At 47.9% G+C, this 13398-nt stretch overlaps 1 protein-coding gene across 3 annotated transcripts in view; it reads right to left on the bottom strand.

The window, feature by feature from the left end:
• LOC140403948 (transportin-3-like) overlaps positions 1-13398 on the bottom strand; it is an 81710-nt gene that overhangs the window by 31531 nt on the left and 36781 nt on the right. For all 3 annotated transcript variants that reach the window (XM_072492231.1, XM_072492230.1, XM_072492229.1), the window contains exons 13-16: positions 10428-10619; positions 7040-7131; positions 5634-5710; positions 323-383 (exon numbers count right to left, since the gene is read on the bottom strand). In XM_072492231.1, the coding sequence (XP_072348332.1) occupies positions 323-383; positions 5634-5710; positions 7040-7131; positions 10428-10619 (422 nt within the window). The remainder of the gene's footprint in view (positions 1-322; positions 384-5633; positions 5711-7039; positions 7132-10427; positions 10620-13398) is intronic.

Raw genomic sequence — 13398 nt, forward strand, 5'->3', positions numbered from 1 at the left:
AAGTCAGCACCCGGGGCGAAACAAGCCCTCTCCCCCTAATGACAACGTGCAGATGGGGACAAACAGGGTGAATCCAAAACATGAAAATGATGGGAGGGTAGAGCATGACAAAGATGGGCTGGCAGGCCAGGTAAGCCTCGTGGCCTGGTGAAGGGGCCACACTCAGAACATGACTTTCTTGCAGATGCTGCCTGACCTGGCGTGCGTTCCAGCATTTCCCTTTTGATTTCACGGTTTCTTGGCAGGGAAACCGCCCCTTTTCCAAATAACAACGGTTCCCTTTTGTGACCTTTCGGCAATGACGAGAGCGCGATTTTCTTACCTCCTGGATAACCTTCTGACAGGGGTGCGGTCTCCCTTCTCCCACAGTAGCGTTTGTGTGTCTGTCAGCGTAAGAGGAGAACAGGGGTGAGGGGAGAATGGCTTAAGATTGTGACAACATAATATGTCAAAAATAAAACTAACGCCAGAAAATTTGCAAACCTTGCAACTTGATTCTTTGTGGCTAGTTTTTCATGTTAAAAGCTAGAACTTTACATGTAGGTGCTTCTGTGGTCTGTGGACGTGAAAGAGACTCCAGGATGGTATGTTGCCTCCCTGGTGCCAGGGTCCAGGATGTCTCCGAACAGGTAGCAGGCATCCTGAAGGGGGAGGGTAAACAGGCAGAGGTCGTTGTACATATTGGTACTAACGACATAGAAGGGGTATGAGGTCCTGCAGCAGGAGTTCAGGGAGCTAAGCAGAAAGTTAAAAGACAGGACCTCTAGGGGTGTAATCTCGGGATTACTCCCTGTGCCACGTGCCAGTGAGGCTAGAAATAGGAAGATAGAGCAGCTAAACACGTGGCTAAACAGCTGGTGTAGGAGGGAGGGTTTCTGTTATCTGGACCACTGGGAGCTCTTCCGGGCCAGGTGTGATCTATATAAGGACGGGTTGCATCTAAACTGGAGAGGCATAAATATCCTGGCCACGAGGTTTGCTAGTGTCACACGGGAGGGTTTAAACTAGTATGGCAGGGGGGTGGGCACGGGAGCAATAGGTCAGAAGGTGAGAGCATTGAGGGAGAACTAGGGAATAGAGCCAGTATGGATCTGAGGCAGAGCAGACAGGGAGAAGTTGCTGAACACAGCGGGTCTGGTGTCCTGAAGTGCATATGTTTTAATGCAAGAAGTATTATGGGTAAGGCAGATGAACTTAGAGCTTGGATTAGTACTTGGAACTATGATGTTGTTGCCATTACAGAGACCTGGTTGAGGGAAGGGCAGGATTGGCAGCTAAACATTCCAGGATTTAGATGTTTCAGGCGGGGTAGAGGGGGATGTAAAAGGGGTGGCGGAGTTGCGCTACTGGTTAGGGAGAATATCACAGCTGTACTACGGGAGGACACCTCAGTGGGCAGTGAGGCTATATGGGTAGAGATCAGGAATAAGAAGGGTGCAGTCACAATGTTGAGGGTTTACTACAGGCCTCCCAACATCCAGCGGGAGATAGAGGAGCAGATAGGTAGACAAATTTTGGAAAAGAGTAAAAACAACAGGGTTGTTGTGATGGGAGACTTCAACTTCCCCAATATTGACTGGGACTCACTTAGTGCCAGAGGCTTAGACGGGGCTTAGTTTGTAAGGAGCATCCAGGAGGGCTTCGTAAAACAATATGTAGACAGTCCAACTAGGGAAGGGGCTGTACTGGACCTGGTATTGGGGAATGAGCCCGGCCAGGTGGTAGAAGTTTCAGTAGGGGAGCATTTCGGGAACAGTGACCACAATTCAGTAAGTTTTAAAGTGCTGGTGGACAAGGATAAGAGTGGTCCTAGGGCGAATGTGCTAAATTGGGGGAAGGCTAATTATAACAATATTCGGTGGGAACTGAAGAACCTAGATTGGGGGTGGATGTTTGAGGGCAAATCAACATCTGGCATGTGGGAGGATTTCAAGTGTCAGTTGAAAGGAATTCAGGACCGGCATGTTCCTGTGAGGAAGAAGGATAAATACGGCAATTTTCGGGAACCTTGGAGATATTGTAGGCCTCGTCAAAAAGAAAAAGGAGGCATTTGTCAGGGCTAAAAGGCTGAGAACAGACAAAGCCTGCGTGGAATATAAGGAAAGTAGGAAGGAACTTAAGCAAGGAGTCAGGAGGGCTAGAAGGGGTCACGAAAAGTCATTGGCAAATAGGGTTAAGGAAAATCCCAAGGCTTTTTACACGTACATAAAAAGCAGGACAGTAGCCAGGGAAAGGGTTGGCCCACTGAAGGATAGGCAACGGAATCTATGTGTGGAGCCAGAGGAAATGGGCGAGGCACTAAATGAATACTTTGCATCAGTATTCACCAAAGAGAAGGAATTGGTGGATGTTGAGTCTGGAGAAGGGTGTAGATAGCCTGGGTCACATTGAGATCCAAAAAGACGAGGTGTTGGGCGTCTTGAAAAATATTACGGTAGATGAGTCCCCAGGCCTGATGGGATCTACCCCAGATTACTGAAGGAGGCTAGAGAGGAAATTGCTGAGGCCTTGACAGAAATCTTTGGATCCTCACTGTCTTCAAGTGATGTCCCGGTGGACTGGAGAATAGACAAGGTTGTTCCTTTGTTTAAGAAGGGTAGCAAGGATAATCAAGGGAACTACAGGCCGGTGAGCCTTACGTCAGTGGTAGGGAAATTACTGGAGAGAATTCTTCGAGACCGGATCTACTCCCATTTGGAAGCAAATGGACGTATTAGTGAGAGACAGCATGGTTTTGTGAAGGGGAGGCTGTGTCTCACTAACTTGATAGAGTTTTTCGAGGAGGTCACAAAGATGATTGATGCAGGTAGGGCAGTGGATGTTGTCTATATGGACTTCAGTAAGGCCTTTGACAAGGTCCCTCATGGTAGATTAGTACAAAAGGTGAAGTCACACGGGATCAGGGGTGAGCTGGCAAGGTGGGTACAGAACTGGCTAGGCCATAGAAGGCAGAGAGTAGCAATGGAAGGATGCTTTTCTAATTGGAGGGCTGTGACTAGTGGTGTTCCGCAGGGATCAGTGCTGGGACCTTTGCTGTTCGTAGCATATATAAATGATTTGGAGGAAAATGTAACTGGTCTGATTAGTAAGTTTGCAGACGACACAAAAGTTGGTGGAATTGCGGATAGCGATGAGGACTGTCAGAGGATACAGCAGGATTTAGATTGTTTGGAGACTTGGGCGGAGAGATGGCAGATGGAGTTTAATCCGGACAAATGTGAGGTAATGCATTTTGGAAGGTCTAATGCAGGTAGGGAATATACAGTGAATGGTAGAACCCTCAAGAGTATTGAAAGTCAGAGAGATCTACGTGTACAGGTCCACAGGTCACTGAAAGGGGCAACACAGGTGGAGAAGGTAGTCAAGAAGGCATACGGCATGCTTGCCTTCATTGGCCGGGGCATTGAGTATAAGAATTGGCAAGTCATGTTGCAGCTGTATAGAACCTTAGTTAGGCCATACTTGGAGGATAGTGTTCAATTCTGGTCGCCACACTATCAGAAGGATGTAGAGGCTTTAGAAAGGGCGCAGATGAGATTTACCAGAATGTTGCCTGGTACGGAGGGCATTAGCTATGAGGAGCGGTTGAATAAACTCGGTTTGTTCTCACTGGAATGACGGAGATTGAGGGGCGACCTGATAGAGGTCTACAAAATTATGAGGGGCATAGACAGAGTGGATAGTCAGAGGCTTTTTCCCCAGGGTAGAGGGGTCAATTACTAGGGGGAATAGGTTTAAGGTGCGGGGGGCAAGGTTTAGAGTAGATGTACGAGGCAAGTTTTTTTACACAGAGGGTAGTGGGTGCCTGGAACTCGCTGCCGGAGGTGGTGGTGGAAGCAGGGACGATAGTGACATTTAAGGGGCATCTTGACAAATACATGAATAGGATGGGAATAGAGGGATATGGACCCAGTAAGTGTAGAAGATTGTAGTTTAGTCGGGCAGCATGGACGGCACGGGCTTGGAGGGCCGAAGGGCCTGTTCCTGTGCTGTACTTTTCTTTGTCCTTTGTTCTATATCTCACCTTTCATAACCTTAGGATATCCCAAAGTGTTTTGCGGCCAATGAAACACTTCTTCAATGTTGTAACCAATGTGCACAAAGTAACTGTCGCAAATAGCAATGTGATAACGGTCAGATTATCGGATTTTAGTGACGTCAATTGAGGGATTGAAATAGGGGCCAGGGAAATAGTGCCCCATTCTTTGAATATTCGCGGAATCTTTTAGATTCCAAGCGGTACAGAGGACATCAGTTTAATTTCCCAGGTGAAAGGCAGTACAAAGGCAGCCCACTCCAGTATTGTCCTACAATGCCAGCCTAGATTTTGTGCTCAAGTGTCTGAAATGGGGCTTGACCCCAATATCTTCTGACTCTGAGGCAAGGTCGTTGCCCATTGAGCTCCAACCGGCACCAGAGTTCGATGTAGCAGATAGGTAGGAAACTTGTTTCTTTGGGATAGTTCCAGGGGCCGAGGCTAATGATCTGGGGACACGAGTTCTAATCCCATCACAGAGCTAATGGAATTTAAATTCAATTGATAAATCTGGAATAGGTTTTAAAAAGCTATAGTCTCAGTAATGGTCCTTCTCTCGTTTCTGTCACCTCGCCTCAGTACGATACATGCCCAGCTTAGGCGTGGCACGGGTAAACGGCTTTATGATGTGCCTCAAATACAACCTCAGAGGAAAACCTCCTTGCTTCACCCGTGAGATCTTTTGCCGCACCAGCCATGGACACGCTCAATCAGACTTACGCTTTGGTGCAAGTCATTACAAAATGTGGGGCAATTTTGTACTGTGGCGATGCTACACAGAGTTGAAACAACATTTCACAGAGGACTCATATCCAGAAGACAGGTTATTTTTTAAAAAGTCAAGCGGTCTGGCTAAATCCATTCCTGAGTTTCAGAAGTGTTGAGGAAATAATTCAAACTTCATCTTGGCCAAGTGGGTTGAGGCAGCACGGCAGCACAGTGGTTAGCACTGTTGCTTCACAGCGCCAGGGTCCCAGGTTCGATTCCCGGCTTGGGTCACAGTCTGTGAGGAGTCTGCACGTTCTCCCCGTGTCTGCGTGGGTTTCCTCCGGGTGCTCCGGTTTCCTCCCACAAGTCCCGAAAGACGTGCTTGTTAGGTGAATTGGACATTCTGAATTCTCCCTGTGTACCCGAAGTGTGGCGACTAGGGGATTTTCACAGTAACTTCATTGCAGTGTTAATGTAAGTCTACTTGTGACACTAAAAAAGATTATTATTACTCGATGGGCTGAATGGCCTCCTGCACTGTAAATTCTATGATTTCTATGAAAATGTTAGGCTGGTTGCGTTTTTCTCCTATGACCACTGAAGAGACAGTCTTGGCTGTCTGATCCCTAGGTAAGTCTGGAGAGCCAACATACAACTAGTGAAGGCCATCTATCATCTCCTAAAGAATCTTTCTAGATATCTACCTGTCTCTCAGAACGGGGCGGGAGCCAAGGGCAGCACCTCATAATAAGAGAAACCCCTCCATGTCCCGGCTTGGTTGCCAGCAAGGTTTTTTCACCCGAGAGTGAAGGGGTAAGGGATGAATTTAGTCAGGTGCACTGACTAGACTCTTCAGGCAAAGAGACAACAAGAAACGAAGAGGCTGTACCTGAATATCGCTGCCAGCCTATCCAACCACACTGCTGGGTCTGCCGTGATCCCATTGGTCTGCTCGGACGTCAACAGCTTTGAAGAGATACAAACGCGGGAGGTTCAACACTCGCCTCACAACACAACACACCAGAGGCACAACAAACACAATTTAACCCAGGTCTCTGGGAATGGGAGGGTTAAGGAGTCACGAACGGAACTCTCACTATACGTCCCTCGTCCATCAGGAATGTGGCAAATCCCAGCATTTCCCCTTCATATCTGGACAAGGTTGCTTCACTTTCCTTGTTCTCTCCAGGTAAGCCAGAGAGAAACAGGAAAGGGTGGGAAATGCACCGTTGACAGCAAAGGCAAGTGGCCCACAAATCGTAGAACCTTTAGAATCCCTACAGCGCAGAAGGAGGCCATTCGGTCCATTGAGTCTGCACATACCCTCTGAAAGAGCACCCTACCCATGTCCACACCCCCCCTCGCCCTATCTCCGCAACCCTACCTAACCTGCACATCTTTGGGCAGTAAGGGGCAATGTTGCATGGTCAATCCACCTGAATCAAAGGAACTTGTGCAATCCCCCCAGGTTAATACACTTCAGATGGCACGGTGACGCAGTAGTTAGCACTGCTGACTCTCAGCGCCAGGGAGCAGGCTCAATTCAGGCCTTGGGTGACTGTGCAGAGTTCCACTTTCTCCTAGTGTCTGCGTGGGTTTCCACCAGGTTTCCTCCCACAGTCCAAAGATGTGCAGGTTAGGTGGATTAGCCGTGCTAAATTGCCCCTTAGTGTCCAACGGTTAGGTGGGGTTAGGGGGTTTCGGAGATAGGGAAGGGGAGTGGGCCTAAGTAGGGTGCCCTTTCAGAGTGTTGGTGCAGACTCGATGGGCTGAATGGCCTCCTTCTGCACTGTAGGGGTTCTATGGTTCCATTTGAGTCAGTCTGTAAAAGCTGGCCAGTCAATCCCAATTCTCAAGAGTCATTTCTATCTAATCAAGGAGAAGGAGCTATCTCTATGCTATTTAATAAAATTGCAGAGAGATGGTGTGTGGTGTCAAAGTCACGGGCCAGTGGTTCAGAGGTCCAGGCTAAAGTTACGAGGGCGCTGGTTCAAATCCCATGACAACTGTTGGCGGAATTCAATACAACTAATACAATCTTGAATTGAAAGCAAGTCTCGGACCGTAAAACTAACACTGATTGTTGGAAAATTCCATCTGGTCTGGCCTACACGTGACTCCAGACCCACAGCAATGTGGCCAACTCTTAACTGCCCTCTGAAATGGCCGCGCAAGGCACTCGGTCAAAGAGCAATTAGGAATGGGCAACAAATTCTAATCCTTACCAATGATGCCCACATCCCGTGAAAGAATAAATATGTATATTGAAAAAACGAACATTGCAACATTCCTTACTTTCTTTAGAGCCATGACTTGCATGGAACAGAGTCGTTGGAAGGTCTCTCCGATTTTCTCTGATGGCATCCGAGCCAACACCAAGGAGATGCCTGGTGAGAATGAAAGAGTGCTCATCACTGTACAATAGGGCAGCTGACATTACCCCCATCGGAGCAGAGCATTCCACGCGAGACAAAAAAGGGTCATGGTAACAGGCCTACAAAAGAATGTCGACTCACTCTACACTTTGCTTCAAGAGGCATCCTCTGATGCTAAACCCAGTTGGCCATTCCGCACACGCCAAGTGTGAGTTGGCTACCTAAACACGGCAAAACACGGGCTCAACAGGCATCAGACAGGAGCTGGACGGCGACCAGATTTCTATCCCCCTTCCTCACCCAGGGATCCTAAGACTAATCGAGGCAGCGCTGACTCAACCAGGATCAGCCACATCAATCCATTGATGTGGCTAAGTAATAATACCCTGACTAAATTCAGCTACAAATCTTGAAGCAATATCAATTCAAAAATTGTAAATTAGAAGGGGGGAAAAAAAACAAGGAATAGGGGCGTGGGAAAAGAGCTGGTGAGGAAAAGTGTGATGGAGGGCAGGAATAAAAGTGATATTTCAATTTTACAAGTCCAGGCTATGGTTTATCAGATCCAAAAGCTGTGAAAGGGGAATGTGACCAACATAGCATTCTACTAGACCTATCCTCACAATTTTCACAGATTTTTGCAGGGGTTTAGGGGACTTAATAGGAACGCCATCAATTCAGGAATATCGCTGAACTCGACAAATTACAGTTCCAATTTATCTAACTCGACGCTAAATAAGTTTGCTTAATGGGCGTGCTTTCCCAGAAATAGGCCAACAGGTCCATATCCCATCCCCAGTTACCATGCTGGTCTGAGATGTTTGGGGGCGAAACAGGTACCTGTACCTGCGGAGATGCAAGGCGCAGCAGAGGTGAACATTGGATCTTAGGTGTAGTGAGCAAGACAATCCTTGGAGGAGGAGCGAAGACCTCAGAGGTTGTTGTAATAGATGGCAGTGCAAGTTGGGCAGGAGCAGTAACTAGGATTTCAGTGAAGCGGGCAGAGGTCCCCACCTCAACGCACAGGAAACGCTCAGCAGCTACAACTGGAGTCTGCACTTCTGCATTATAGGAAGGATGTGGATGCTTTGGAGAGGGTACAGAGGAGATTTACCAGGACTGGAGGGCATGTCTTATGAAGAAAGGTTGAGAGAGCTAGGGCTTTTTCAGTGGAGCAAAGAAGGCAGAGAGGTGACTTGATAGAGGTGTACAAGGTGAGATGAGAGGCATGGTTAGAGTGGATATCCAGAGACTTTTCCCCAGGGCAGAAATGGCTGTCATGAGGGGACATAATTTTAAAGCGATTGGAGGAGATGTCAGAGGTCGGTTCTTTACGCAGAGAGTGGTGGGTGTGTGGAATGCACTGCCAGCAGGGGTGGTGGAGTCAGAGGCATTAGGGACATTTAAGCGACTCTTAGACAGGCACATGGACAGCAGTAAATTGAAGGGGTGTAGGTTAGGTTGATCTTAGGTTAGGATAAATGGTCGGCACAACATCGTGGGCCGAAGGGCCTGTACTGTGCTGTTCTATGTGCAGCATTTAAGATGGTCACAGATCATGTTGAAAATAACCGGATATATGTGTGTGTGTGTGGGGGGGGTTTGGGGGAGGAGGGTATTTGTGGGGGTGGTGTGTTTGTGTGTGTGTTTGGGGGAGGGGGTATTTGTGGGGGTGGGGTGTGGTGTGTGTAAGGACAGTGTTGCCCCATAATGTATAGAGACAGCACGGCAACTGGGTCGAGGGTTAACAATGCCCCACAAACTAGTGTGGAACGCAAAATATTTACCAAATAGGCTGAGGGAAAGATAATGCAGGGGATAAAAGCAAAATACTGCGGATACAGGAAATCAGAGATAAAACAGCAACGGCTGGAAAAACCCAGTGCGTCTGGCAGGGTCCGTGGGGAAAAGCAGGGATGGGATTTTCTGGCTGTTCCGCCGTTGCCCACTCCCACCACTGTGGGTTCACCGGCAGCAGAGGGTGCGAATAATAGGAAACCCGGTTGACAATGGCAGGACCGGAAGATTCTGCGGCCTGGAAACACGGCGGAGGGGGGGGGGCGGGGGCAGAACACTTTGCCCAGGGTTAAAGCTTCGAGTCCCTATGAAGAGTCACTCTACTAGAAATGTTCACTGGGTTTCTCCCTCCTCAAATGGTGCCAGACCCGCTGAGCTTTTTCTGATTTTATTATAATGCGGGAAATACGAGTGACACTCAACCCAACAGGTTTCTGTGATCAGAAGGAGCCTGAAGTGTTTCAGATTCATGACCAGAATTTAATCCGATCCTGATGAACGACCATCAACTCGGAAAACAGAAGCAGGAGGAGGCCATTCGGCCCTTCGAGCCTGCTCCACCATTCATTATCGTGGCTGATCATTCAATTCAATACCGTATCCCGCCTTCCCCCCCCATATCCCTTGATCCCTTTAGCCATAAGAGCAAAATATAATTCCTTCTTGAGATCACATAACATTTTGGCCTCAACTACTTCCTGTGGTAGTGAATTCCACAGATTCACCACTCTCTGGATCAAGACATTTCTCCTCACCTCAGTCCTAAAAGGTTAACCCCTTATCCTCAAACTAGGACCCCTAGTTCTGAACACCCCCAACATCGGGGACATTCTTTCTGAATCTACCCTGTCTAACCCTGTTAAAATTTAGTAACTTTCTATGAGATCCCCTCTCACTCTTCTAAACTCCAATGAATATAATCCTAACCGACTTAGTCTCTCTTCATATGTCGGTCCCGCCATCCCAGGAATCGGCCTGGTAAACCTTCGCTGCACTCCCTCCATAGCAAGAACATCCTTCCTCAGATAAGGACACTAAATCTGCACACACTACTCCAGGTGTGGCCCTACACAGTTGCAGTAAAACACCCCTATTCCTATACTCAAATCCTCTCGCTATGAAGGCCAACATACCATTTACCTTCTTTACTGCCGGCTGTACCTGCGCGCTTACTTTCAGTGACTGATACACGAGGACACCAAGGTCTCGCTGAGTATTCATCTCTCTGAATTTACACCCATTGCTACCAAAGCGGCTAACTTCACATTTCTCTTTCCACAGAAGCTGTCTCACTGGCTAAGCGTTGACAGCATTTTATGATTTTATTTCCGATTTCCAGCCACGGCAGCAATTTGCTTTCGCTCTGACGGCAAACTGAAATAAACATCTCTCTCGTGGACAGACGCAGTCATCTCACAAGCCGCGCTCACACTAGTTAGGGGAGGTCCCGAGTGAGGCGTGGCCGCTTTATGCTGCTTACCAAGGCGACAGACCTCCGGCGCGTACTGTACCTCGGAGAAGTCCAATGGAGGAGTCGTGCGAAATGGGGAGGGCGTCCAGAGACAAGGCGACCTGCAGCAGCCCCTCGATGTGCTGGGTCATGGCATCGCTGCACATGGCGCAGACGTTCTGGATCGAATTGGCTGCGGCATTCGCCAATTCCTTCTGCTTCAAGCGTTGGGTCAGGAAATTCAGCACCAGGTCTGAGAAGGGAAATAATTGAACGTCACTCCTGGATCAACAACCACAATCTTTAAAAAAAATTTTTTTTAAAGAGTACCCAATTATTTTTTCCAATTAAGGGGCAATTTAGCTTGGCCAATCCACCTATCCTGCACATCTTTTGGGTTGTGGGGGCGAAACCCACAAAGACACGGGGAGCATGTGTAAACTCCTCACGGACAGTGACCCAGGGCCGGGATTGAACCCGGGTCCTCAGCGTCGTAGGCAGCAACGCTAACCACTGTGCTACCGTGCTGCCCTACAACCACAATCTTTAACAGCGCTGAATAGGAGGGACTTTAGGCTGAGAGACGAAATGCACTGCTGTGCAGTGTTGGGCCAGTAGCAGCAAGTTCCACATTCAGTCTGAGCTGCGTGCCGTGCTAAATGGTCAGAACCAGAGAAGTCGAGTGCTGCAAATGGCCTCAATGCTCCTGGACTGTGGGAAATGGGAGAAGAGGGATAGAAAGAGAGATAACGAGCAACTTGCATGGTGCCTTATCCTTTCTCTTGGGATGCCGAAAGTGCATCACATACAATTAATTGCTGGAAATTATGGTTTGTTATGTAAGCAAATCTGGCAGCATTTAAATGCAGAGGCAGTACGAGAGCTGGCGGGCTGATCTGTTAATTTTAGGGTTGGGGGAGATTATGAGGCAAAATACTTTGAGAACTCAACACCATTAGTTTGCCGCACAATTAAGAAATTCACACAAAGGGTGGTACAGAAGCTTCAAATGCTGCTGTATACAACGTGCAGCAAGCAGATAGAACAGTGCAGAAGGAGGCCACTCGGCCCATCGAATTTGCACCGACCCACTTAAGCCCTCACTTCTACCCTATCCCTGTAACCCAATAACCCCTCTTAACCTTTTTGGGACAGTAAGGGCAATTTAGCATGGCCAATCCACCTAACCTGCATGTCTTTGGACTGTGGGAGGAAACCGGAGCACCCGGAGGAAACCCACGCAGACACGGGGAGAACATGCAGACTCCGCGCAGACAGTGACCCAAGCTGGGAATCGAACCTGGGACCCTGGCGCTGTGAAGCAACAGTGCTAGCCACTCGTGCAACCGTGCTGCCCTTTCAATTCCTCGCGTGGCAAATCGCCTGCTCGACCATACGTCATCAGGGAAACACAGCGTAGGACTGGGGGTAAAGAGGATGGAAGTCACCATAAGGGACACTGAGGGAGAAATATTCACGCGGTGTGCCCAGGAAAATGTTTCCAACCAATTAATGACAAACCCAACGAGAGGAAATGCAATTCTAGACCTAGTTTTGGGGAACGAAGAAGGGCAAGTGGGTGGAGCGACAGTTGGCCGCCATATCGGGGATAGTGATCACCATTCAGTTAGATTTAGTTATTACCATGCGAAAATTCATAGGTAAAGAAGGAGTGAACGCTTTGAACTGGGGGAATGCAAATTTTACGGGAATGAGAAGGGACTAAGTGAGGTGGACTGGCCATCACTGCTAGAGGATAAATCAGTGGAAAACCAGTGGGAAGCACTAAAAGGCGAGATCCTTAATGTACAAAGTAGACACGTCCCCTCCAAAAATAAGAGTGGTACTGCCAAATCTAGACCCTCCCTGGTTATCTAGAGGAATACAGGGGACGATTAAACAGAAAAAGCATACGATGGGCACAAAGAACTAAGCACTGCTGATAGTCGAGGTGAGTATAGAAAGTACAGGGACGAAGGAAATCAAAGAGAGGGCATGAAAAAAGAAGTTAAAGAAAACCCAAAGATGTTTTACCAATATATTAATGGTAAAAGGTTAGTTAAGGAAAAAGTGGGAGCTATCAGAGATGGACTTGTGTGTGGAAGCAGAGGCAGTGGGAAGGCCTTTAAATGAATATTTTGTCCCCGTACTTACAAAGGAACTGGATGATGCAGATATAGTACTCCAGGAGGAACACAGAGATACTGAATGGGATAATCATAGAAAGAGGACGTGTTCGAAGGGTAGGAATCTTTGAAAGTTGATCAGTCACCCAGGCCAGGTGGATTGTTTCTGAAGCTGCTGAAGGAGGTCAGTGAGGAAATGGCAGATGTTGGGGATGATTTTCCAATCCTCACTGGATACAGGGCAGGTACTGGAGGATTGAAGAAATGCATACGTGGTTCCATTGTTTAAAAAGGAATCAAAGGAAATGCCGAGCAATTATAGGCCAGTTAGTCTTACGACAGTGGTGGGCAAATTAGTAGAATCAATCCTGAGAGATAGGATTAACTGTCACATAGAAAGGCATGGACTAGTCAAGGATGGTCAGCACGGATTTGTTAAAGAAAGGTCTTGCCTCACAAATTCGATTGAATTCTTTGAGCATTTGAAACACCATAGCATACAAGGCTACTGATGAAGTGCTGAATAGATGAGTGTTTGATGGCTGGCACAGACATGATGGGCCGAAGGGCCTCTTTCCGTACTTTAAAACTCTATGACTCTATGAAGAAGTAACAAGAAGAGTTGATGAAGGTAGTGTAGTGGATGTGGTGTACATGGATTTTTCAAAATAAATTTAGAGTACCCAATTATTTTTCCCAATCAAGGGGCTATTTAGCGTGGCCAATCCACCGACCCTGCAAATCTTTGGGTTGTGGCGGGTGAGACCCACTCATACATGGGAGAATGTGCAAACTCCACATGTGACCCGGAGCCAGGATCGAACCCAGGTCCTCAGCGGCGTGAAGCAGCAGTGCTAACCACAGTGCCACTGTGCAGCCTCAATGAACATGGATTTTAGCAACACA

This window comes from Scyliorhinus torazame, chromosome 29 (assembly GCF_047496885.1).
Source record: "Scyliorhinus torazame isolate Kashiwa2021f chromosome 29, sScyTor2.1, whole genome shotgun sequence".
NCBI classification, from domain to species: domain Eukaryota; kingdom Metazoa; phylum Chordata; class Chondrichthyes; order Carcharhiniformes; family Scyliorhinidae; genus Scyliorhinus; species Scyliorhinus torazame.